We start from the raw sequence: 27,659 nt of genomic DNA, 5'->3' as shown, positions 1-27,659 counted from the left end.
GCAGAACTTGAACCTCTGGTTTTTGGTTTTGTTTTGTTTTTTTTTAAACAGGCATACAGATGACAACACTGTCTGCCACTGCTGATCGATGTTTCTGAGAACAAGAATAAATGAAGCCATGGGTGCCTGGGATATTTATTCACTTTGCAAATGATTTGTTTTTTTCTTTTTGAATTTTCTTTTTAAAAATAACATGAAGGATTGCACACTCGGTTCTGTGCTGGCTACAGTGACTGATCTTAATCAGTGAAGGATTATCACAATGAGCACCTTTCTTCTTGTTGTGGTGCCTGGCAGAAAGTCATTCTGTCAACTGCTTGCTGACATGTCTCTCTCTAGTTGAGTAACTTTCACTTGATAATCAGGTACATGCTTATAATGACAATTTTAATCACAATTTGATTTCAGATTTTCGTAGCAGGATGCTGAGACAGTTGGTTTGGTAGTGTTTTAAATGAAATGTTAAGTAATGTGAATGTTGAATCTCTGAGCTGCTGGTTGGCAATTTAAAAAGAAATGAATGTTTTTGGGTATATATGAAGGGAAGTTTTCATGCACTACAGTAGAGGCACAGAAAAAAATTACTGTATATTCAGGTAGTTAAAAAATCCTCAGGATCATGACACAGTAGTCATCCAAGTCAGATTGTTCGAAGTGAGACCAGTCTGACAATCTCAGTAATTAAAAGTGCTGTTCTGCCTTAAGCTGCTCTGAACCCAAAAAGGACGAGACCTGCCGTCACTCTCGATGTCGGCTGCGGAGAGGGGTGCTCTGGAGCTATAGCAGGAAGCGGTGAGTTACGTGTCCTGATGGCGAGGTCCCTGGCTGCGCACATCCAGGTTGACTCTTGAACTCTCCCTGCTATGAAAGGCGAAGCGCAAAGTTTTGCAGTAAGGCTGTGTTGCAAGCGATAGACCTCTGATTGCAGACAGATGTACAGAGGCTGGATGTTTTATACAAAGAAATGCAAATCTGCGTTTCTGTGTAACCAGATGAACTACCTCATTTATTAAATTTGGCTTTTAGTTCCTTTTAGAGCTCTCCTTTGTGTATCTGGATGTATGTTTTTAGCAAAATGTAATTAATATCAGAGTGCCAACTCAACTAGGATTTTGAAAATAATTTATAATCATAGTACAGAGGATCAAAAAGCCATACCAAGTCACTTTTGTTAAGAAGGATAAATCTTTTGAATTAAATGATTCTACTAGGCTTGTTTTCTCCTTTGGTACTGAAATGCAAGTATCTTGCATGTAAACACTGCACCAAATAAATACTTTTTTTTTTTTTTTTTTACAAATAGTTTTCCTTAGTAGTGGTTTATATCTGTTTGCTTGGATTTTTTTGGAAGTGGTTGCTGGATTCAGTGTCTGAAGTGCTTTGAGAATCTAATTTAAAAGAAAAAAAAGTCAAAAGAAAAACAACACAGGAGGGTGATCCAAGAGATTGTGTTAATTCCAGTATTTCAGGTCCTTGAACAAACCCAGGGAAGGAGGTCTGGGTGTTCAGGACTGTTGGATGTCTTTAGTGGCTGGTTCTGATGAAATCAGACTGACTTGTGAAATTGAAATAAATAAAGAAGTTTAGTCAAAAGGCAGTGGGTGGAGGGAGTCGCACTTTATTTTGTTATTACATCTCATGCTGCCTGAAGTAATGTGTACCTGCGCCTCTTCTCTAGGTGTGAGACAGCGTGTTTTCAATAGCACATGAGCATCAAGTGTGCCTTGGAGGATACTATGAAGTAGTCAACAAGCTTAAAGTACTTTCAAAATAGAAATTAAATAAATAAAGTTGTTATGGTATCAGGTATTTTTTATGGCTTCTGACCTGCAGCACTGTAAGTCAATAATAGCAAAACAGCACACTGAAATGTGGAAAACTGGCTGTAGCACTAAACAGGGTTAAGCAAGCTGTGTGCTGTACTGGGGTGAGCGCTGTGCCACAGAAGTCCAGTATCTGCTGCTGCAGTTTCATGTCAGAGGGTCAAACACCTCCTATCATTTCTAGCCTGAAGGGAAGGCTTCTCTTGTAAGCATCTTGGAAATTACTAGATGTCACACTGGTACAAATACTTTTTTTTTTTTTTTTTTTAGCTGAATGCAGACATTACTCTTGCTACTAAGCACAGCTTTGCCTGTTAAAATAAATCCTCCATATGAAAGATGTCATGAATACAGCGTGCAGTATTACATTTTGCACTGGCTTCCATGAAATGAAAGAGCTTTTGGAAAGGTTCTCCTTGCCCTGGGGAGGGGAAGGAGAAAGGCAGCAAGCCACATGCTGAGGCACCCTTCTAATGTTTAATATCCTGACTGATGTAATCCCTTTTGGACACCCAAATCCTGCCATCTAGTGAATGGCCAGTCAGCCTCAAAATTGCAGGCGATGCTCCAGGAATCCCAAAGAAAGAGCCTTTTAGGCTTTCTTTACAAACCAGAGAACAAGACCCAATGGCATCTTGTGGATGTACTGACCAGATGAAGTTAAATTTCTTTTCCCTCTAGCCTGGAACTGTTTCATGCCCTCTGTGTGCACCCTCTCTACCTACTGGGATGGGACTTACCAGCGGCAACACCTTGCACAGTCATCTTTCAGGCAATGGCAGGAAAGATGACAAAAAAGGCAAAACCACAAAGGGAAGTGGGTGATTGCTAGGGTTGTGCAGTAAGCTTCAGTTAGATAATTTGATTTCTACCATTTGTGGGTTATACAGCTGAAAGCCTCCATCCTCATTTAAAAAAAACAAAAACAAAACAAAAACCCACAAAACACAACCCTCAGAGCTCTAGCTTTTTAATGATTATTTCAATGATTGTACAGACTTCATAAAGCAAATTATTAAAAATGGGATAACACTTATTGAATCACTACTACCCAAGTGGAGCACTTTACAATAAGGCAGGTATTTGTATACAGCTGGTTATGGAAAATAAAGCAGAACTGAACACTAGCAATGAATATTAAAGGTCTGTGCTGACACTACATTTTTCGGGGATTTTACAAAGTTCTTCAATGATGCAAGAAAACAAGAGTAGAAGAATACTTCTGAAAAATCAAGAAATCTACGGTGAGGTGAAATCTCTCAGGTATTGGCACGCCTTGGTGAGACGATTAACTCTTTGAGTGAGGTAGCTCCTATGTTTAGCAGCTTCACTGTCCTCCTGAAGGAAATGGCTTAACCTGTCTTTTTCTTGCAAAAGATACAACATTGTGGTCTGCAAGTCATCCCCGAAGTCATGAAGAGCATAAGACAGGATGATCAGAGGTATCTGATTGGAGAGGCGTTTGCTTGCTCCCTGCAAGAAGAGGAAAAAAAGGCAGAAGACTTATTTCCCCAAAAGAACTAAAAAAGGAAGGGGCTATAGGTAATCTGGTAAGAAGTGACAGAACATTTTTAAAATGTATTGAGTTACTGTTCAAGAAGTGAGTGCTTCTAGGAACTCAAAAATGTTTGCCACTAGTCTCCTTTGTGCCGAAAGGTCTAAAAATTAAGAGTTATGGGAATGTCAGCTATTGCTTTTTTTCCACCAGCAAACTAAGCCCAAGGCAGGCTGTTCCGTGCTTAGCTCTGCCAGCTATCATTGGTAAGAGTTATGCAAGAACAAACCTGATGAATGGTACTTGTGAACAATTTCTGGTGTCAAACTTACTTGTCTTCTCTGAACACTACCAATCTGTTACGGTACAGGAAATCAAACCGTGATTTTTCCCAAAGGTAGTAAATTCCTGTATTTAGATGGTAATCTAACAACGTGGTTGTCGCTTCAGGTGTAAGACAGCTTTGGAGTAAGCTTAAGGGAAAATGCCTTCAGCAATAGTGAGACTAGGCTGTGCCTACATTACATCTATTGATATCTCAGTGAGAGAATTTTCTCCTTAACTTAACTATGGTCTTAGTTATCTGTGCAAACTGAAACAGATTGACCTAGAAGAGCTTGTTGGGGCCCTTTCCCTGGAGATATCTGCAAGGCTTAGGGGCTTAGCTGGTGCTCTTCGGTGACAGGAGGTTTGAAACCTCCCCAGTGCTGGGAGGGAGCTGCCTCCAGCACTCGTGGTGCCAGGTGAGCACTTATGCCTGAGAGGCTGGCTGCAGTTGAGAGGTGCTGTCTTCCTTTCTTTTTGTGGCACCCGACTTGAAAAGGGCAGTGGGGAGACCAGCTAGAGGCACATTTGCTTTGTGGGATCTATAGGGTTTAAGCAGCCCATTTCCAGAGAAGTCTTAAGGCGTTTGTGGCTTTAGTACCTCTGGAGCTCAGTGGCAGCAAATCTGTGAAGTACAAGAGCTCAAGATAAAAAATACCTAAGACTAGATGTTTAGTTTTTCTTTCTGGTTTGCAGAGATCTAGTCAATAGCAAGCAATTCGGCTGAGTCAGCTCAAGCACTTACTGAGCCTACTTGTTCTGTAGGCACTACTGAGTGTGGTGGGAGGGAGCTTAGGTGCTTTAAATATGGGTGCTTTTCTGGAGCCAAACTCAACCCAGAATCCTGACAGTTCTGCCATGGGTGGCATGGATTCATGCATGCCATTTTCAAGGGCCATGGATGCTTAAGAGCTTCCATCTCATTCAAGTCCTGTGGAGACTTGCGTATATGATGCCCTGGTGTTTCTTATTGCTGAACGTGGCACTTGGGGCATTTACAAAAATGTATAATTTAGCATCTAAGACAGTTGTGTTATATCAGGCAGTAGAATGAGATGGGAGGGAGGAGCTTATGCATTTCTGCCTTTGTCTCCTGCTCTGATTTCTCTCCATCAGCCTGAGCAGTCTGAACATCTAAGTGCAGGAATTTTTCAAAACCTTCCTATTGAAATGCAAGGTGAGCTGCTACCCACCTTACTGCATTATAAATATTGAATTTGCTGATTTCTGAGGGAGTTTTACATAACAAAGATCAAAAGCAAATCCTGATACTGCATGTTCTCTTTGCTGTCTGTCTTTAATGTGATCCTTTGTTAAAACATCCTGTTTGTCTTCAGAGACTTAACTGCTATGGGGCTATCTGCAATACAGCATATGCATTCTGATCTCTATAGATAGCTGAATCCATTGTAACGTAATGCTTTATTTATTGCTTCTCCTGCCGCATTAGTTTAGGATCTGACTGCAAGCCACTGACCCCACGTTCTGCTGCCAGCAGGAATACGGAGAGGGGCTTGGGGCTGACCTGAGCTCTCAGATGCTGTGCCAGACACGGAAGTGCTGTATGTAACATTGTTAAGCTTGTGGAAACTAGTGCTGTTTGAAAACCATGAGATGAACTTGCTGTGGGGAAAGCAATCCTAGGACTGTTGCTTCCTTTGGTGGAGAGGGGGGCTTGCCATCAACTGAATATCAGTAACTTCTAATTACAAGGCCAAGGGCTCTTCCCCATCCTATCCCTCCTCCATGCTGGTAAGTGACTGTCCTTTCTTCCCCCTGGCACTTGTCCCCATAGGAAATCCAGCACGAGGGCGTTGTACTGGCCTGGGGCTGTATAGGCAGCGGGGAGTCGCCCTCTTCTCCATGAAAGCTGGAGGAGGGTGAGAAGAGGACTCACTTGCCAATGGTGTGTTCTCTGAGCGAGGGGCAGCCGCAGCAGGGAGCCATACCAGGCTGGGGGTAGCTAACAAGTGGTTTAGGAGGCAGCTGTCATTTTAGCAGCCTGCAGGCTTTTCTAATCACCAGATCTCGCAGCGTGCAACTGCTTCTCCACAGTGGCTGTGCTGACACAGCCCATCAGACCAGCTTTGTTCTGCCATTTTCAGCACTGGTCAAACGCTCCGATTAATTTGTATAGAAGCTGTGTGTGTACCTGGGCAAGACACTTATACCCTCTGGCTACTAATGCCTGCATAGTAGTAGTATTGCATGAAAGACTCATATTGACTACAGCGAGATCTGCATGAGGGGTATATGCTATACCATTCAGAACAGAAGAACTGCTGTATCATAGTCTGTAAACTCACATTCATATAGGCCTTCGTGTGAGAAACCATTTCCCGGACAAAGGAGGACTCTTGATTGACAGCAGATCCAATCTGCAACTCTTTCCCCTTGTCAACTTTGGTAATCTTTTCTAAATTAACAGAGTTTAAATCGTTAATGTAAAGGTCATCCTGGCAGTATATGATTCTCTCCATTTTAAACTGGGTCCGGATGTGTCTTTCAGCATCTGCTGCTTGTTTCTCTCTAATGTCTTCAATTTTGGTCTAGGAAAGAAAAGAACAACAAGTTCTCAGACATTTGCTTCCTTTGCAAAGGTGCTGGTGCTTAGCAGTGTCCCCAGGGAACAACAAAGTGGACACAGTGTTCAACAGTCCCTGTTGCAGCACTGTCTAATCCCAGACTGGCTCTTGGGAACATGGAATAATGCTTTATAGATTCTGGTTCCTCTGCTGTGAAAAGGCAGGAAAATGTGGCGGTTTTGTCCCCTCCTTAAACACAAGTGGGATCAGTCAAAACCTGGTGCTTGGACTCAAGGTTGATGGGAATAAGCAGCAATGGCCTGCAGCCTGTCCTCGGTTTTTGCATGCCTTCTGTTTGTGTCTCCCGCTCGCAGTGGGCAGTGACAGCAGGCACTGGTGTGAACTCCATTGCCCCTCCTGCCCTTCTCAAAAACTGGAGCCTCCTACCTGTTGTTAGCAAACCAACCCTGTTTAACCCCTCACTGTCTGCCGCTTTTATTGCAGTAATCTGACGCTTTCTGGCCTTTTTGATACTTCCACCTAAAAGTCTGTGGGGGCAGCAAAGTTCCCTCAATCATCCTCTAATTCCCTTGAAATGCTTTCCTAGCATCCCTAAGACAGCATCCCATTTTTTTTCTCATCTTCAGTGTCTACCAGAACTTCCTGCCTCTTCATCCTTCTCACCGTGTTATGACTAAAGATCCTCCCTAAAGACCTCTGTGTTTGGCTGAAATAACTTATTTTCTTGCTGTCTGGTTGGCCTGGAAACTCAGTAGGGTTTGGCCATGCAAGTCAAATCCCAAACCATCTATGTCACTCACATTTGCCTTCGAGTTTCCTTTTAAGTAGTACCCTGTGAGTGGACTTTGCTTCCCAGCTGTCCAGCATTGCTTCTCATCACTTCCTCAAAGCTCTTTCTGGGAAGAGGCCTTCAATGACATCCCTATCATTTAACTCCACCCCAAAACATGCAACCACCCAAAGTGTGAACAGTCATCTTCTAACTTTCTTATAGTTAAATGATTTTTGGCTTGTCTGCTGCTGCTTCCTTCTATCAAAGATGAGATTCCTGCACTAGCTAACACCCTGGCTTGCCTTTCAGAGAGGGAAAAGCACTGTTTAGCACTCTGAGGCTATCCAAACGCTTACAAATCATTGCAGAACTTAAATTTGAAATTAATTATAAGCTCTTCAAAGCAGCCATTACCGGTTTTCTTTGCACTGTGTTGAATGCATCAAGAATGTGACCAGAATGAACGAGGAATGTATATTTTAGATCTTGTTAAACTTGTACCGAAACGCAAAATGCACTTTCATTAGTGCCGTTATAACCATGCTATCATTTTCAAGCTCTTCCTTATTTTATAAAAACTGTGGCCTGTGAGAAATAAGGCATAAGGGCAATGCAATGGGATAGGTACTGAAGGATAGCTGTATTTACAAATGCCATTTTGTCTTGCTATTGTCTTATCTCAGGTTATAGGTAGTGTCTCACCTTCACAGCTCTGTTTAGATTGTGAAAATTAGCAAAATGTCTTTTAGTGAGTTCCAGAAACTTCTCTTCAACCAGCCCTAAGGGAAGAACAGACAGACAAAATAAAGTCAGGTAAGCAAGTGAGGTTTTTAAGCTGTTGTTAATATGGGACTTGGGAAAACTCATTTTCTGTATCCAGAAGTAGCTGAGCAGCTGTACTGATGCACTATGCCTTTATGACCAATACAAACAAGTAGGAATTTACATTTCTAGGTCCAAGAGTGTGAGCCATTAAAGACCTCCTGTAACCACTTAACACCTGAGAGATTGAATATCACTGAGATTTCTTTGATAAAGAATTTGTGTGCTTACAGCTGTGTCTGACCAGATATGCCATCACTTGGCCACATAAGCCGATCTCACCCCCTGAGTGGCCTCCCCAGGAAGAGGGGCTAGCACATATAGTACAGAGCACTGAGTCTGGCACAGATGCTGTAGCTACCTTCTAACGCAAACATAGGACAGAGAGGATCACGACATTCTTTTTTCCTTGGGTGCTTTTTACTGGATGAACTATGTACCCTTTCCCCTAGCCCCAGCAGTCACTGTGTAAGACGTATGATGTCATGCAAAGAATTGGCAAAGAAGCCTGGTTCCCAGTTCAGGTTTGTGAATGCCACTGCCCAGGCTTGGGAATACCAAGCTGCTTGGCTGGCACCACGTACTTCTACTATACTATTTCTTTACTGTGTTACAGTTATTTTCTAACTCCCTTTCACCAGCCAATGGGAAAAGTATTAACAAATGCTGGAGACCACGTGTAGAGATTGGAGGTCCTAGAGAAGAAGCAAGCCCCCAGGTTGAATCAGATTCACTTTCCCATTCTGAAGTATCTTGGCTGGAGCTCTTGTTTCAGCAGTGAGAATGTTGGCTTATTCTGGAAAAAAAATGGTTAGGCACACCAGTGTCTCCCATGTGACAGCCTCATGTGGCCTGAGACACATACCGATCACGTTGTTCAGTATCTCAATGGCCGGCTCCTCCAGTGCTGTGATTTGCTCTTTTATGATGTCTTCAAAGGTCCTGTAATTGGTAAAGCCTGGGAACTCCCGTCCACGATTCTGCTCTTCATATTTCCACACTTTACTGGGTACATTTTTTTTAACTGTAATATTAAAATAACATTGCTTTACTACTAAATCAGTTTATAAATTTCAGATTTAAGAAGGAAGTCTATTTCTCCTCTTTGAAATGCTCCCGAGAAGAACAACTACTGAGACGATCTTTCAACCAATACCGTTACTACAGAATGGAGCTAACACACGTTATCGCTCAGTGAATGAGCCATCTCGCACACTGGATCGAGCATCTAATTGATAGAAAGCAATCTGGAAATTATAATGGGGCTCAAAAATGCTGGTTCTTCTTGGAATTGCTACCTTCACAGAAGTGGCCTTTACCAGTCACTTCTGAGTTTTGAAAAACCCAGAACAAAACAAAACCCCAAACTTGCTAAACAGTCTTATTCCAGGGAATCTACTTTTGGCTAACTATTTTTATTTAAGATATCTCAATCAAGATTTCTTTGTGGACATTATACGAATTTGCCATCTTAAATGAGGTATATCCCTTTGAATTGGTCTATACTTAAATGAGGTATATCCCTTTGAATTGGTTTACATACTCAGGTTTCTAAGTGGTTTGAAAGGTTTTGATATTGCCCTGTTTTGAGGTCAAATTTGCGAATCATGATCAAGTGCACGCATGGAAGTAGAAATCAAGCCATGAACGCATTCAATTCTAAAATTCAGATATATGAGTCCATGGCTGGATAACAACAACAACAACAACAAAGAAAAGACAGAAGTAGATATGGAGTATCTGGTTCAGAGTCTGAAAACATAACTGTACAGTTAAGGTAGTACAAACTGGTAACATGGCCACAAGAATATCTATCAGCTTTTCAACAGAAAGTTCAAGGCTTCAAGTATCCAAAGTATTTGCTATTTTTAATACTTTCACTCATGATAAGAAAGCTGAAGTTAAACAGAATCATGTGGCATGCAAAGATGTTGAGTGTAGAGCAGAGTTCAGTCTGTGCGTATCACCCTACGCCTCAGTTTAGAACTGAGTTCAGTTAAGCAATTAGCAAGGTGGGTGATACACAGAAAGGGGTACTCTTTACAACCCTGTGGATATTTCAGACTCAGAATTGCTTTCTCCACACCTTAAACCAGAGCTACAGTAGAACAAAAAAGACCCAAATTCCAAAACATTATTATTAACATCAACAGTACTATTAGAATTATAACATTATTATTATTTATTATTATCATCATCATTATTATCTAGTGTTGGTGTTGGTTTTGTTGCTGTTATTTAGAAGAATAGATCAGAAAATCACCTGTGTCAGGGTTCACAGTCTTGATTTTATTGCTTTGTTGCGAGAAGAGAGACATCCACTGATCTCTCTATAGTGAGAGCATTTAACATAAACTCAATCTTTTTCCCCAAGGACCAAATGGTAACTTGCTTATTAACACTACAACAGATGAAGCTCCTAGCTTCTTGTTTTTCACTTTTGTGAAAACAACGCATTGATGATGCTGTGTCTTGATTTAAAAGCAAGGGCATGGACTCTCAGGTCAGCTGCAAGTGATGGTTTTCTGTGCTTACCCTTTGTAGTACACTCTAGGAGAATCACTCCCCATGTTTGAAACTCTCTGCGGATTTTTGTAAACAGTCTGATCTCATTTCCAAACAGCTGTTCCTCCCCATGTATTGTCTGAGAGATGTCTTGATTAAAGAGTTTAATCAACTGTAATGAATTAAAGAACAAGCAAGTAATAAAGTTTTATTTCTCCAGACTAACTTGCATATGTTAAGTAAATCTGCAGTCATTTGATGATAAAGCAGGGACATGGTTTATTGAAAACGTCCCTTCCTTACATCTTTTATGCTCCTAGCTCCTGGGGTTTTTTTGTTTGGTTTTGTTTTGGTTTTTTTTTTCCTGCAAAACCAGCATAGCTAGAGAACAAACTTCATACATTTTGTTTTGTTTTCCTGTGGACTCTTAGAACCATTTACTAAATTCTAATTGGCTAGACTTGCATGAAGTCTTTGAAGGCTGATGAGCCTTCATAAGCACCTCTGCTGGCCTACCGAAAGCTTACTGTCAGGGATTAGCTCCCCAAGATGAAACGCTTAGATGGCCTTGCAAACCATATTTTCATATCAGGAATGTATTTGATCTTATGAATTTCGTAAACAATGGAAACCCTTAAAAATGTTGGGCAGGCAGAAGTGTTAAGTTTTCCCTCTTTGAGATGCTTCATTTTGACCAACCAACCAAGTTGTTGTTCAGTTTTCTTGTCACATAATCACAAAAATATCCTAGAAAGGCCCATGAGCTCCTGTGGTCCATAATTTTTGCAGGTATGATGTATTTCTGCCAGAGGTTTGTTTATGTTACTCTGAAAACACTTCAGTACCAGATACCACAAGCTTTCTGGTGATCCATGCCAACAGTTTGCTAACTTTAGGGGTTTCTTTTTCTCCCACATTTACCTCCTAACTCTGCTCTGTGACCAAACCAATATTGATACTTACATCTGTGAGGAAAAACAGCTTCTCAGACTCTGTTCTGGGTGCGCCTCTTCTGTACTTTTGTAGATCCTGTGATGTTTTTTGAAGCATCTCACGTATTTGGCTCTCTAGTGTTGGCAAAGTTTTCTGTGGTGTAGGCAGTAAAGAAAGACATTTAGGTAGGTTGAACATGTCTGGTTTTGGAAGGAAAGCAAAATCCCTATAAGAGTGACCTATACATGCACGTGATCTTTGCTGCTCTTATGAGTCCACGAGCTTGCTGTTCTTGCATCCCTTGCATGATAGTGGGATAGCATGGAAGTGCAAATATGGCCTCCATTGAGAGAAGGCAGGGGGCTAGGACCTCCCTGAGAAATCAGGCTGGACCTCACTGCGAGGCGGGCAGAGTAGCTGCAGTCTAGGACAACGTTTCACCTGCAGTCAGTCAAAAACTATGTCCTGAGAGGCTGCGCCATGGAAGTAGTGATGTGGGGAGTGTACTGACCCCTCCATTCCTGATAAATACCTGATTGAACACAGCTGTTTAGTTGCTTATTTTATGTAAGGTTACATAGATGTATATATTTTTTTCCTCCTTCAGGCCTGAATTTAGAGGTTCCCTGTATTTTAGCATTTTCCCTTAATGGAATAAGATGTATTACTTACAGATACAGGTATATAAAATTAAAACCCCAATATACTTATATTAGTATAGTAATATAATAAAATAATTAGATTTTACTTGATATTTTGAAGACATTTTCAGTTAAATAGAAATTACTGTGTTTTCGTAAACTGATAGCAGTAACTTATCACCCAGCCAATCAACACTCTTCACCAAAAAAAAAAAATCACAGCTGCCATTGAAAAGGCAGGAGTTAGGAGTCACAAGTAGATGAAATGATTTGCCTATTGTCAGTCTTCAGCTTAAAGACAAATCTGAGGACAGAGCATGGGTTTCTTTACCTCTAAGTCTCAGTTCAATTTGTTCTCAGGTTGCCAGATTGAAGGATACTTAAGTAGTATCTATGCATATAAAGATGCAGTCCAGTTGCAATCAATTGCAAAGCATTGCAATCCAAAGTTGAAGGGCTGAACGTATTTTTAGATGGTAACTGATACAAACAGCTTAGTACGGCACCTCTGTTACTTACAATAATATGTCTCACAAGTTCATTGGTGAGCTTCTCTGCCAGATTAGGGATAGTAGCCTTTCCTTCTTCCAGAAGAACGCTGCAAAGAAGAGGAAAAAGTGGTTTTGGATAGGCCATGTGTGCAGGGCAAGGAGGCAGCACTGATGCTTTCCTCTGTTGTCACTAGTTCTACTACACAAATTGAGTAACGAAAGGGCCCCCGGGGAGTGCTAGTAGAGATGTGACAGCAGCCCAGGTCTCTCCAGGCACCATGGCCTTTATGCAAGAGTTGTTTGACAGCTACTGCTACTGGCTAAGCAAAGGGAAACAGGAGAATCTGAAAATAGCAATTTCTATCAGCGGATTAATGTGCTGCTGTATTATTTCTGCATGTGTGAAGTACACTGATTCAACACCCTTTTCACCTGCCATTCTCTATATTATGATTGATTTTCTGCTGCGTCATCTTTTGGGGAAATCTGTGCCCTCAGCATGGGCAGTATCCTTTCTCATGCTGAGTTTCATCACGTTTTCCAGTGAATAGAAATAATTCAGTACTTGACTTGAAGTGCTCAGATGCTTAACTTGAATTCTTTGGGACTATCCCGAACTTCTGAATTTTACTGCTCTTCTCCCAGGATTAAGGAGAGATATATACCAAACTTCCATCCAAAATACATTTTAGAAGTTTATTTGACATGTAAAATTCTTCTGGCTTACTGGAATGCAACACTACATGGGCAATGAGAAATAGCAGGTATAATTAATACCTGTTTGTAACCCTAATTTAAATCTTAGCAAGCGAAGGAAGTTTTGAAGTGACTTTAATATGTTTTTGATTAGGTCCTTTCTGTGAGAAGTACCTGAAATGTTTGTGAGTCTTGAAGAATTTTCTCTCCTGCTGGATTGCAGTGGCCAAAGACAATTTGTTGTGGATGTCCTGCTGCCCACGACACTTCACAATCATGTAACCTTTTTTGAGGGGGATGACCAGGTTTCGTGTAATGTTAATGACAGAGTCTTCTGTTCCTCTATCTACCAGGTCGGGTTTTGTGAGGATCCCTGTGAAGATACCCAAAGAGAAAGTTAGTTGAGATCAGAAGTTAAAGGTGGGAGAGGTGTAGTAGGACACCCTGCCACCACAGCAGGAACGTCCTGTACCATGTTTTATAAAGCAAGTTCTCTTTTGTTTTGTTTTTCTCTCTTCTAGAAAGCTCTCGGCTCCTGGGCTTTGCACTGTAAAATCGGCTCTACGGTTGGCCTCCCACTACGGTTTTTGCCTTGCAAACTTTTTTTTAAAAGGCAGGAGCAAAGCTTTCCCGCCGTTGACTCTGAGATTTTCAGTTTCCGATTATTCATAATATGAATGCCAGCAAGACTCAAAATTGAGGGATTGTTAGATCTACTGGATCATCTCAAGCTTTGTAAATAGTTTATTTATGCTGGTTTTTGGGGGGTTTGTTTGTTTGTTTTCCTTCTAGTAGCTAATTCCCAGATCTGGTGTGGAATACAGAACATCAGGCCTTCATGGAAAAGAAGATTTGCACTTCTCTTCAACTTGTAGCTTAAAAAATGTCTCACCTAGTGTCCTTTCTCCACTGGGGTCCACCTCTTGAGCCATTTTCAGTGCTTCTGTTGTTGCAATATCCACATTACATGGCACCACTACCAAATTGAGTGTCTCTTTGAAGCCAATAATTTTTTTAAGTAGCATTTTGATCTGCAATGCAATACAGCAGTAATGAAGTTCAGTGAAATCAGCTGTTTGAATGTAGGATGCAACCATTTCTAGCAATATGAGCCACTGTCTGATGACATATACTGAGGACAGTATTACATGCTAAAGGATGGGATGGACATGGGTCGGCAGAAGAATGCAACCTCTTTTTCTATGTCAAGATTAATCGAAACATCTAGTGTGAATGAGACCAGACTGTTGTTATGCCTGTCCTGAAAGATATGTAAAATGTAACCTCTCATGCATGTAATCTGTCGTTATGGAAATATTAAAGATATTTCATAAATAATCACATGTAAGATAAAACAAGTTCTGATGCCCAGAGTCCTGGTTGCGGCAGGGATAGAATTAATTTTCTTCCTAGCAGCAGGTATAATCCTGTGGTTTGGATTTAGGAGGAGAATAATGTTGGTAACACACTGATGTTTTAGTTGTTGCCAAGCAGTCAAGGACTTTTCAGCTTCTCATACTGGCCTGCCAACAAGAAGGTGGGGGTGTCCAAGAAGCTGGGAGGGGACACAGCCAGGGCAGCTGTCCCAAATTGCCAAAGGGATATTCCATAACATAAGAGGTCATGCTCCATATATAACTGGGGGAGTTGGCCAGGAGGCAGGTGGCTCAGGTACTAGTGGGGCATCGGCTCTGGGAGGTGAGCAGTTGTGCTGTGCATCACTTGTTTTGTATGTTATTTTATCATTATTATTATTCTCCCTTATTTATTTTCAATTAATTATTATTATTCTCTATTAAACTGTCTTTATCTCAACCTATGAGTTTTACTTTTTTCTTTTCAGTTCTCTCTGCCATCCCACTGTTGGGGGTGCGGAGTGAGCAAACACCTGTGTGGTTGTTTTAGCTGCCTGCCAGTTAAACGAGTTCTTTTGGTGCCCAACATGGGGGTCTAACCCATGAGCCTGAGATGAAGATTCTCATGCTTACTGACTGAGCTAGCCGTGCTACCCATACAGATCCAAAAAGGACTGTTGTGGTTTAAGCCAGCAGTTTAATAAGGCAGAAAATAATAATAATAATGACAATGATGACGATGATAAAAGAATATACAAAACAAGTGATGCACAGCACAATTGCTCACCACCTGGAACCGATGCTCACCCTGGAACAGGCTGCCCAGAGAGGTTGTGGAGTCTCCCTCTCTGGAGATATTCAAAACCCTCCTGGACACCATCCTGTGCAACCTGCTCTAAGTGATCCTGCTCTAGCAGGGGGGTTGGACTAGATGATCTCTAGAGGTCCCTTCAAACCCCTACCAATCTGTGAATCTGTGAATACAATAGAAAAATTATTATCTAACTGGGAAATGAAATTATTCTTCTCCCAGAGAGTAAAGCCCAGTCAATCCAATCTCGTCTCATTTTCGTTGATATGTCTAGTTCAGTTTGTGCTACTCTTATTCTAAGTTCCTATTTAAAGGTATTTTAGGAGAAACAATACACCCAGCTTCTGCAAATTGCCCTCACAGCTGGCCTTGTCCAACTATAATTTTATTTGCATTCCCCAGCATTTCTTCTAAAAGCAGCCAGAGTTAAGAGTAGAGATCCCCTTCAGTTTAAAGCATATGCTTTTTACTTCAGAAGGGTGTCTGCTGAGATCCCTTAAGGGATGAGAAAACCCAGGATGGGTCTGATTCTGATGTGCTCTGTAAGTAAGATGACAGAGCAATGAACCTATAAGTGGGCGAATTTGCCACCTTGCTCTGGAAGAGCTTACAAGAGCTCACACCTATCTATCTTTGCCAAATATATCCATGGAGTTGGTAAGATAAAACTCATTTTATGACATATCTGTCTTCCAGACTGCAGTCTAGCCAAGGGACAGCACTGTGTTCAGGGTCCATACGGCCTGGTTATTCCGTGCTGCCATGGGTAGGCTGTGTCAAGGCACATGAAGTGGCTCCTTCACGGCTAATGTGGGCATCTCCATCCCGCACGGAGGGACACGGCAGACAGGGGATCCTGGACCTCACTGTTCCTATCAGCAATTCCTTGCCTGAAAAATAGGCCTTTTTGTTAGCATAGCTCTATTGCTGGCTCAGAAGCCCAGCGGACAACTCCAGCATCCTACAGCAAAGGCTTGCATATGAGGCAGCTTACAGAAGTGACCCGGAGCACAGATTAGCATATGAGACTGAGTTTTACCTGTTCCCCAATGTCTTTTGGCTGATCACCCACAGCCACTCTGGCAATTCCAGGAAGATCAATTAGTGTCAGATCTGGGACATCTGGGGACCGAATTTCTAGGGAAATTAGTTCATGACTAATGGCACCTCTAGTACCAGCCACGACATCCTGGGCTACAAGGAGAAAAGAGCAGAGCAATGAATACAAGCTTCAAACAATGCATCCAAGAAAAGGTGAACACAGTGACTTTGAAAAGTATCTACTACCACCTAAGGTTCTTTTAGGCTTGGCTTTTTTTCAGATCCAGCCATGCACCTAAACCCATTTATGCAAAAATCTAAGGAAATTGTTATGCAATATGTGGCTACATGGAGTCCTTTTGGAATGTGAACAGTACTATTTTACATAGCGTATATCAATGAACTCTCACATATGCAGACAAAATACATGTAAATAAAACACAATGACAGTGATTGGATAAGATACAGGTCAGTTACAGAAATGCTTCCTCAACATCAAGACACTGACAGCATTAATTTGCTGCCTTGAAATACAAATAGGTGTTATTCTATTTTCTTCCCACTTTGATAATGAGGTTGAGAGATCAAGTAATTAATCCCAGATCTTATAAGACAGTAATGTTAGAACTGTGAACAGCACAAAGGAGCAAGGAAACCCCATAGTTGTTCTCATGAGAGATTTTTCAGCTCTGTAATTAGTTTAATCCATTCATACCACTTGCCTTGCCAGTTTTGGAAGGATATATTGAAAATATCCAAATAATATATTGAAAAGCTAATGAAGAAACACTAGGATGTATAACAACGTTGTAGAGCTGTGCTAGTCAAGGAAATAAGGACAGTCCAACTTTCACATTTACGGCCAGTGCTTACTACCTTTTGGGTAAGAAAAATGTTTTCTTGCACTGCATGAAATACCATAAAAGTAAAGCTGTGACATGGGAAGGGTAATGCTTGAGGCTGCAGTCACATTACCTGGCAGAAGCTCTATATGGTCTCCATAGAATCATAGAATTGTTTAGGTTGGAAAAGACCTTTAAGATCACGCTGCCTTCTTGCAATTTTCTTCAAAATAATAAGATTTCCAGCCACAGACACCTCAAGCATTCTCTGAGTTTTTGAACTGATGACAGGAATTACTTAGGGCTTTCCAAGTTTACAATTTGACAACCTCCCCAAACCAGGCAGACAGCATCCAGATGAGGACACGGCCTGAGCTTTTAGTGGACCTCATGGACCATCTTCACCACTGAAGTAGTAACTGGTACAACTGTCTTTAGAGAGCTATATTATGCTACCCCACCTTCTTCTGCTCTGAATTCAGCTCTTGGTGTTACTTGTGGCTACATTCACTGTGTTAGTCTGGGGACTGCTGCTCAGCCTAAGAAAAGGGGAGAAAGGATTCAAAGGAGACCGAACAAGCCAAATTGGATGGGAATATGTTACAACTCACCTTCTCTTATTGCTTCCTCCACCTCAGAGGCATTCTTGAGCTCTGTGCTGGTGTTGCGGTAACAAATTTTCCCTTTCCACGCCTGAGTAGCAGGTATTCTTTTCAGTTTAAGTTCCAAAGGACACCGTGTAACTATACCTGCAGCAGTTCCAAAGACAGAGGTAAGTCTCTTAGCACTTGTTATGCATGATACAGAGACTGCGTAGTGTACACAGGGATACCTAATACTTCACCCAGAGACACAGAAATGTTTCAAGAGACATTGCCAAAGTGCTCTCGTCCAAATTTCCTCTCAGAGTGGGACTGCCACCGGCACGAGGTGAGGTCAGCCATGGCTTTGTCCAGCCATGTCTTGTCTTGCAAACCTCCAAGGATGGAGATTCACACCTCTCTGGGTGACCTGGTCCAGTGCTGCACCTACATCCTATGAAAACCTTTTCCTCAGGTCCAGCCTGAAAAAGTAGATGGTATTGTCAGCTCACACAGAACTTGCGTGTGTGTGTACACACATGCAGACACACAGAGCTGGAAAGTGAATCTTCTTGAGCTGCAAAATCTTCCAACATCAAAGGCACATGTTCGTAAGTAAAGATCTTTGCACATTTTTTGTCAAAAAAAGGTATCTGTAAGAAAATCTTGATTAAAAAAACCCCAACAACAAACAACAAACAAGCAAATTTAAAAACTAGTCTTCCATGTGAAACAGATACTCTGCTGCACTACTCTTTGCTGGGAAATACACAGTCAGACCTTGCAATCTGTCCACAGTTTGGGGCAAGTATGATACACTAGACTATCCTTACTCCTGGTCTCTTGACCACCCAGAACATGTGCCTTGTTGGAGTTAGTTACCCTGCAGTGCCCCACCTTCACATCCATTTCTTCTACTGGAAACCACAGATGAGAAGGTCTCTGGAGTCTAACAGTTTAGATATAGTCTCAGTCATGGAGTTATCCACTCCTAGCCCAAAAAAAAAAAAAAAGACCAAACCAAACCCTTCCACCTCATCAAAATGAAATTCAAGTGAAAACTTGAGAAGGTGAATTCTTACCATTGCCCCTAGGAAGAGCAATACCAGACAGGGCTTCTAGGACAGAGCTTTTCCCGGAGCTCTGGTCTCCGATCACTGCGATTGCGGGCAAAGCCAGGTCTTTTTCTATGCCAAGAGCTCTCAGACTGTCGACAAGATCAATGCAGGGGCGGATCTTTTCCTCATATTGTTTGTACAAGGTATGTTCTGCTGCCTGCTAGAATTAAACTTACAATGAATTTTCCTTATTTTTAAAACAAGTTGTTTCCACAAAAAAACACCACTTTTAGGCATCTTTTTCAGTTCATCGTTCTCTAGTAAACTTTATACACTGGCATCAAGCTGTACTTCATATCACTGTGCATTCTTGCACCTCCATCTTATATACAGGTGTCTGTAAATACAACGAAATCAGTCGAGGTTGGCTCAATGACCATCCTGAGTAAAAATACTAAACTTTGTAAGTTATCCTGAGAAGGTAAAGAGTAAAAGGAGACCTCATTACTAGATGTGCTTTGTTAATTTATCTTTTTTTAATAACTACCATTTTCTTCCACTCATCTACAGATGTACCGAAGTATGTGTATGCAAATGAAGACTAGTCCCAGTAATAAGAGAATTCAGTACAGAATATCTTATTAAATCTTTGTTTTGAAGTTTGAAGATCTAGTTTGTGTGTAGGCACCAAAAGCATTCTGCCATAGTATCCTTAACAGGTGGCTAAAATCTTTTAGATCATCGTGGCTCTTCTTTCTTTGCCTCATTTTAGGCTCGGGTAAGGGATGAATATGAGTGATTTGTTTTAAATGACTGATTATTGTCATTTTTTGGTTTTGATACATGTGACAGATATTAACACAGGTTTTTAATTTTCATGAAAACAAACTGAATAATTTCCAGCCCTTTAGAAAACTGGCCCACCTGCTGTTAAATATACCCAGCTAAAGTGTACAAAGATCAGTTTGGTCTTTTCTCCCAGTTCATCTCTCCACGTTCCGGTCTGACTGCTGCATTTAGAAATGCAATTTTGAGAACGCCAATATTTTATAGACCTTAACAGGCCAGGCACATTCATACCTGATTTTTTGAAACGAAAATTTGAAGTTTCCCACCATCACCTTTGTCTGAGAAAGCCACCTCTGAAAATACGTCTATCAATCAGATGTAATCAAACAGAGCAGATTTTTCTTTCAAGATGAGAAAGACAGCAGACATTACTGATGGCAGGCATTTTAAAGCCTTATTGGTAATGCCTCCCCACTATCTTAATTACAATGTTTACTAGCTAGTAAATCCTAACCATTCTGAAGGAACCTCATTAACTATCACACAGACTTAAAAACAGTCTGTCAAATATTTAACACAGGTTATTATTAACCTTTCTTCATATTTCTGTTGAAGGTAGCAGAGCCTCAAGTAAAAAATATCTCAGATTGTAGGATTTCTGTTCAACATTTGCTGTTACCAATGAAATAGATACACATTGCACAGGAAATAAGCTGCAAGACTGCTGCCACCCTTTTTTTTACACCTGCATTTTTTTATGGCTGCAGATTAATTGCAGGTACCTATCTTCATAGTTACACAAGGGATTGCTTGGCCCTGATCCCAAAAGTACTCCTCTGCTTAGACCTAACAAGTGTAGATTGCTCAAAATGACAAGGGAATTCATTTGGGGACACAAAGTAAGAGTAAGAGTGTGGGGGGATCTATGCCCTCTTCTGGTATCTGCCTTACCTTGTCCTGTTCTTCATAATCCTGCTTCTTCAACTGCTGCTCACAGTTAGGCTGTCTCTCAGTCATGTTCTCTGACATCAGAAAATCTTCATCTTCTGTGTCTGGTGGGAGAGGTACTGCAAAAGCTTCTAAAGATGGTTGTAAGGAACGTGATGGAAAAATAACTTTATTCACAGTAGATTTGTTTCTTTCAGAAGGTTGCTTCAATGCTGCACTGTTATTATCCATGGCCTGCTGATTTTTTGGCTTATCACGTAGACTGTCCATAAGTGCTTCACTAAATAGTGATTACCTTCTGGTCCAACCACTCTTTCGTACAGCTTCTGAAATCAAACATGGGGCACTGAGTGACTCCAGCTTGCAACAGTGATCATATAGAAGAGCAAAATCAAACACCACTTTTATTTACTGATTCAAACCTTCAGTAGATATCAAGTGCCACAGCTCTTTTCAAATCACTCAAATTGCTGTCCAGAGGATAGACTTGAAACACTTCTCCCTACCTCTCTGATGCTTTCTTTGTGTTTTCAAAAAAAGAAGTTGCCACAGAGTAAACAATAATATATATATATTTAAAAAAAAAAAGTTACACCAATTTTTGCAAAAAGCCAATTTCCCTTAACAAAATATTTTGCTGAAAGGTGTTTTGAGAAGCTCAGTCAGTATGGCAGCTGCTGGGCATGGCTGGAGAGAGTGTGCAAATGCTTAACTTGGGTCACCCAGTGCCAGGAGTCTGTGTGTCAGCACAAGGAAGGGTGTCCTGGTTTTTGGCTAGGATAGAGTTAATTTTCAGGAGTGGGGAGGGGACACAGCCAGGATAGGTGACCCAAACTAGCCAAAGGGGTATTCCATACCATATGATGTCATGGTCAGCACAAAAATGTGGGGCTAGCCCCGGAGGAGCGGAAGCTCTGGGATCAGCTGAGGGTGTGGTTGTCGGCTCCGTAAATTGCATTGTGTATTACCCACTTTGTATATTCTAAAAGTACTGTTGTTGTTATTTCCCTCTCCCTTTGCTGTCCCACTAAACTGTCCTTATCCCAACCCTCTTTTCCTTCCAATTCTGCTCCCTATCCCACCAGGGGGACAAGGGGTGAGTGAGCGGCTGCGTGGCACTCAGTGGCCGGCTGGGGCTGAACCACAACAGCCCTTTTTGGTGCCCAACGTGGTTGAGATAACAACAGATCTGAGCAGAGCGTGTTAAAACACAGTTGTTATACAAATTTAGTATATTAGTTAAATATTCACAGTTGTTATATTAGATAAACAGTTGCTGGTCACAATGGTGTTTTGTTCGTTCACATGGTTGTGTTGTGTGAATCCTTACTTGCTGTAGTATTCCCTGTGGTGCTGTTTATTGCCTCTGGGAGAGGGGTCAGGATTCTTATTTTGCTGTACTGTGGTGTAATATTGACTTATGATATGATAACATCACTGGTTATGAGGTTAAGCTGGTATTTGTATGTGGCATTGTTGTCATGCTTGTACCTTGGACAACATCTCTTGGAATTGATTAATAATCACCCCTAATCTATGGGGAAGAGGGGGGGGAATACTTTCTTCCACCCTTTCACCTCCCCTTTTTCCTTCAGGCAGGTTACAACAGCTTTGGAGAATTTTGGAATACCCTTGGGATGTTCAAGCCAGCATGCTCCTATTGCTATGTGTCCTGAGTGTGTTTCAAGTCATGTTTAGGGTTACAAAAAATTGTTTTAAGAATACCACCCAGAGATCTGCCCCACGGCTGGCTAGTCATGGGTGGCATGGCATGTGGGAGAATATGGACAGGTATCTAGAGAACTTCTTACCTCCAATGGTTTGGAGCTTCACTCCTGAACAACTACAGGATCCTGATGAAGTGGTAGACATTTGAAAGGAAAATGCTGTGGCTGTTCCAAGGAGGCACGCTTACCGCACTGTGCTGGGCCCTGGCCAGTATCTACCAAACACTGCTTGATATCAGGCAGCGCCATCAGGGGGAAGAGAGGGAAAACAGACCCACAGGCACTGGGGCTACCCCAACCCTGGCAACAGGCACTGTGGCTACTCAAACCCCTGTGACGGGCACTGCAGCCAAACCAAAAAACCTAAAAGTGTGCTGCTATCAGTTGCCCCTATACCGAAGAAGAAATACATAAAAACATCAGTTCGCTTAGTAAGAGATGACAATGAACCAGGACGATCATGAGAACAGGAGGAAGAGGCAGAGCTAATCATCCAATCCCTGTCCCTGAGTGAGCTGCGAGATATGTGAAAAGGTTTCAGCCGCCATCCAGACAAGTACATCATTACCTGACTGTTCCAATGCTGGGATAACAGGGCCAGTAGTCTGGAATTAGAAGGTAGGGAAGCCAAGCAGCTGGGATCCCTGTCTAGGGAAGGAGTATTGACAACGTGATTGGGAAAAAGACACGAGCCCTCAGCCTCTGAAGGCAACTTCTTTCAAGTGTGAAGGAAAGGTATACCTTCAGTGAAGATGATGTATGTCATCCAGGCAAGTGGACTGCCATGGAGAGAGGTATCCAGTACCTGAGGGAACTGGCCATGTGGACAACCCGCAGTTACCCACAGATCCAAATGAAGTCCAATGCACCTGACCCATGTGGCAGAAGTTTGTATGGGGTGCACCATCATTGTATGCCAACTCATGGACAGTGATGGACTGGAAAGGTGAAGAGGCACCAACAGTGGATGAAGTGGCTGGCTGACTCTGGCAATACAAAGAAAGTCCCTCGTCCTCCCTTGTCTTGGCTGTGGAGAAACTATCCTGGAAGGTCCAGCAACTCGAAGAGAATATGTCCTATTCTCCAACTGTACGGACCAATATCTCAGCTATTAGGAGCAAGTGTTCCTCTGCTCAAGAGAGAAGATATAGAGGGTACACACCACGAGGCACTCTGTGGTTTTATCTGTGTGACCATGGAGAGGACATGAGGTAATGGGATGGAAAACCTACTTTGACCCTTGAGGCATGGGTATGTGAGTTGCAAGGAAGAACAATCACAAAAGGGGATTCTTCCAGGAAAAATGCTGCTTCAGTTTCCAGCGGGCAGTTCCCCAGACCGAGTGGGGGGCCTAATTGTACTTATGATGCTCTTAAAGGGGCTTCTAAGTCATTTTTACAAGAAGTGAGTAACGAATACTATGAGCAGGACTAGAGGGGCCCTGCCTCCAGCCAGGTGGAGGAAAGGGACAACCAGGTTTATTGGACTGTGTGGATCCGATGGCCTGGCACGTCAGATCCTCAGGCGTATAAGGCTGTAGTGGCACCGGTGCACAGTGTACCCTAATGCCATCAAGCCATGAAGGGGTGGAACCCATCTGTATTTCTGGAATGACTGGGGGGGGTCCCAACAGCTAACTGTACTGGAGGCTGAAGTGAATCTAACTGGGAACGGGTGGCAAGAGCACCCCATTGTTACTGGCCCAGAGGCACCGTGCATCCTTGGCATAGACTGCCTCAGGAGAGGGTATTTCAAGGTTTTAATAGCTTTTGACATAGCTGCCTTGGAGTCAGAGGAAATTAAACAGCTGTCTACTTTGCCCAGTCTCTCAGAGAACCCTTCTGTTGTGGGGTTGTTGAGGGTCAAAGAACAACAGGTGCCAATCGCTACCACAACAGTGCACTGGTGGCAATACTGCACCAGCTGAGACTCCCTGATTCCCACCCATAAGCTGATCCATCACCTGGAGAGCCAAGGAGTGATCAGCAGAACCTGCTCACCCTTTAACAGTCCCATGTGGCCAGTGTGAAAGTCTAAAGGAGAGCGGAGGCTGACAGTAGACTATGGGATTGCTTTTGCTCAAGGACCTGGGTGCACTTGGTGGGTGATGTGGAAGGATGGGGAAGTCTGATGTGCACCTCAAGGGGATTTGATTTTGGGTGAGAATAGCCGATAAATTAAATTGTGTGATGTTAATTGCTAAATAACCCTGCCGTTGCATGTCATCGCTACTACTATTGCTGTATGCTGTATCAACGATATTACAGTGAGAATCACTCAAATTAATGAAGGATGAACTTTGATGAAAGTGAGCAAAGTGCAGTGATGATGGAACTAGAACTGACTTCAGCAACTGGTGCCCAGCAGCTTCCCTGAAATCGACATCTTCAACCTGCAAACCGTGAGCATGGGCCACGCCAGATACACCAGCCACGAGCTCTGGATGCAGCATGCAACAATCCAACAGCACACACCATCTCTCCTGCCCTGAGAGCCTGTTGTGACAGATGGAGCCCAAAGTTATGGACTAACTGAACTCAACGGACATTTTAGAGGGATGGCCTGTAGACTAAGGGAATGATATCTCTGTGTGTGTGTGTGTGTATTATCAAAGACAGGAAAAGTGGTGGTGATTAACTGGAAAGTGTAGGATCTGGGCATGATGTAGATGTGATGTGGTTTAGCCCCAGCTGGCAGCTGAGCACCACGTGTTGCTTGCTCACCCCTCCCCCGGCAGGATGGGGAGGAGAATGGGAAAAACAAAGGCAAAGCCTCATGGGTTGGGATAAGGACAGGGACGGCAAGGGAGAGGGAAATAACAACAACAGTACTGATAACAGATATTCACAGTGGGTGATAACAGAAAGCAACTTACCCATCCGAGGACCAACTGACCAACCGGATGCTCAGCCCATCGCAGAGCCACGCTGAACCCGCCCCTCCCCGACTGGCCCCCTTTTATGGTGAGCATGACATCACATGGTATGGAATAGCCCCTGGCCAGCTTGGCTCACCTGTCCTGGCTCCTTGTGAAGTTAACTCTGTCCTCGCCAGAACCAGGACAAGATGGCGTAGAGTAAGAGGTGAATAATGCCCCGGTTTTCAGCTAGGATAGAGTTAATTTTCACAGGAGGTGGGGAGGGGACACAGCCAGGATAGGTGACCCAAACCAGCCAAAGGGGTATTCCATAGCATACAATATCAGGCTCAGCATAAAAAGGGGGCTAGCTGGGGAGGAGCAGAGGCTTCACTGGCTGAGGGTGTGGTGGTCGGCTCAGTAAATTGCATTGCACATCACCCACTTTGTATATTCTAAGTACTGTTCTTCTTATTTCCCTCTCCCTTTGCTGTCTCAATAAGCTGTCCTTATCCCAACCCTCAAGTTTTACCTTTTTTCTTCCGATTCTGCTCCCCATCCCGCTGTGGGGAGAAGGGGTGAGCGAGCGGCCATGTGGTGCTCAGCTGCCGGCTGGGGCTGAACCATGACAAGGGCCTCCATGGTTGGGCCACCAGCAGTGAGAGTAGGACACACCAAGCCACAGTCTGCTATGCAGCCCACTCGCCTCTCTTGCAATAGAAACACTTGTCAGAGGCAACTTTTACACCTATTTTAGAAGCTCAGTATACTGAGCATTGAAGTTATACTTCCAATGTGTAAAAGAAGTTTAGAAAAAAATAGATTTATTCCACACTTGCTATTCAGTCTTTTTCATAAACAGTACAATTTTTTACAATAGCTATTCCTCTCTCCTCAAAAAAAAAAAAAAAAAAAGTTACTATAGGGAAACTTGTCAGTTTTGACCAGCAATAAAAGATGACTGAACTACTTCAATTTATTTATAGATACCTATTTTACACTCTCCTCACCTTTCTCCAAACGTCCCCTTTCTTTAATATTTCAATATGAACTTTTTTCTCTTTCTATTAATGAATTATTTTTCTTCCTTAAATGAGGACTCAGTGCTTTATCTGCAACAAAGGTGCATTCCCCATTCACTGGCCACCAGATTCTTTTGTGATTTTTCTATTGTTACAGGAAATAATTTACTGATAATAATGTTTCTAACAGTAATCCCTTCTATTGCCTCTCCCATTGTCTACCTGCCTTTCAATTTAGTGGAATGAACACTTCCTATAAATTTTCAGTTTAACATCAATATTGCCCAAGAACAATTTTCTGTCCCTTTTATGTTGTTATTTATATTCCTTGACCTGTGTTCAGAGTTACTCATGTACTGGTTTTAGCATATGGCCTCTTAAGCATGGATGTATGTCCTTCAGAAAGAGGATATACGGCAAGCTTTAGCTGTCCTTATAATGAATAGGATGAAATGCAAAAATAATGTAGATACATAGGCTAACAAAGATACCTACAATAAGTAAATCAGCATGCGTGGATTTCTGCAGCTGCCCAGCTGTTCCCCACCTGGAACCAAAAAAGGTTCGGTCGGTGCAACCCTTCACTGTGCTGTGCAGGCATAGCGATTTCTTTGTGTCCCGAGCCTTGACAACATGGGATGAAAGAGAGAGAGAGGAGGAAAGGAAAAAAAGACCTGCAATTTTTAAGTGCCTTTCTAAAACTGGCCAGAATCCACATGAGAAGCGTGACACCTGGATGATGTGCTGATACTGAAAGTCTGATAACACCCCCCCCCTCACCAGAGCTGCCCCTGCCTCCATCATCGGGACAATATTGGTTTCCTAAAACCTTACCTTTAGACGTTTGCCTGCCTGAGTGTCGGCAACCTCCCCTGGCACAGCACGGAGCACCGCACTACGCAACCACATCCGCGTGAATCACCAACCTGCGGATGGTCCTGAAGTTGGTTGCCTCATTTTCCTCTGATGAGCCTGGCTTTGCATCTCGAGGAGTAATGACAAAATCTGCTGCCAAGCTCAAAGCACAGTGCTGCGGTGCTGAACCCGCTCAGCTCTTGTATTTATTCACTCTGTGTCCAGCCAAGGGAGCGCACGGACTTCTGCCTGACATATCCTGTGACTCCAGCGTATTTGGGTAAACTACACAGTCTCTGGGTTTTACGTTTATTAATTCTAGCCGTCTTCTCAGAAAAAAAATGAAGCAAAGCAAAGCTTATGATGAATACTGCCAGCTAGACCGTGTTGCTGAACACTGCCCCCACACAGTACATACTTTAAAAACTATGTTGCGATTTAAATGCCGTCTCTCAGTCATCTGCCTTTAAAGAGGAAATAATACTAATGTCTTTTTCCTCACCCCAGAAAACAAATCCTACTCCTGGCAACCTTGTTTGACCACACTTACTTTAGACACATGCAGCCTTCTCACATGCCACTATTACAAGGAATGAAGATAACAGTCAAAAATTGCATGATTATTTCTGGAAGAAGGAAAAGAGAAACTTCTACCTGTGTAGTGTCCCGTAGCAAGGAGCAGCAGTAAAGTCTTTTCAATTTCTGGTGCTTTTTTATTTACAGGC

At 42.4% G+C, this 27,659-nt stretch overlaps 2 protein-coding genes across 3 annotated transcripts in view; one reads left to right on the top strand and one right to left on the bottom strand.

The window, feature by feature from the left end:
- TMPRSS2 (transmembrane serine protease 2) overlaps positions 1-10,508 on the top strand; it is a 30,865-nt gene extending 20,357 nt beyond the window's left edge. Inside the window, exon 15 of the mRNA XM_054828540.1 lies at positions 52-10,508. Within this exon, the coding sequence (XP_054684515.1) occupies positions 52-63 (12 nt within the window). The 3' untranslated portion in view covers positions 64-10,508. The remainder of the gene's footprint in view (positions 1-51) is intronic.
- On the bottom strand, positions 2,780-27,659 carry LOC129207497 (interferon-induced GTP-binding protein Mx-like). 2 transcript variants are annotated; one of them, XM_054828519.1, is made up of 14 exons: positions 27,589-27,659; positions 20,477-20,799; positions 18,761-18,956; positions 17,709-17,846; positions 16,254-16,408; positions 13,941-14,079; positions 13,223-13,421; positions 12,381-12,459; positions 11,251-11,373; positions 10,318-10,459; positions 8,648-8,806; positions 7,663-7,739; positions 5,949-6,191; positions 2,780-3,296 (listed from the first exon to the last, which is right to left on the bottom strand). In XM_054828519.1, exons 2-14 carry the CDS (start codon positions 20,741-20,743, stop codon positions 3,063-3,065), a joined length of 2,151 nt encoding a protein of 716 aa, XP_054684494.1. In that variant the 5' UTR covers positions 20,744-20,799; positions 27,589-27,659; the 3' UTR covers positions 2,780-3,062. The 2 variants fall into 2 exon arrangements, with proteins under 2 accessions (XP_054684494.1, XP_054684504.1); XM_054828529.1 differs by having other exon boundaries at positions 18,761-18,953.

The sequence above is a fragment of the Grus americana genome, chromosome 1, assembly GCF_028858705.1.
Source record: "Grus americana isolate bGruAme1 chromosome 1, bGruAme1.mat, whole genome shotgun sequence".
NCBI classification, from domain to species: Eukaryota; Metazoa; Chordata; class Aves; order Gruiformes; family Gruidae; genus Grus; species Grus americana.
This window is presented reverse-complemented; position numbering and strand designations above follow the sequence as displayed.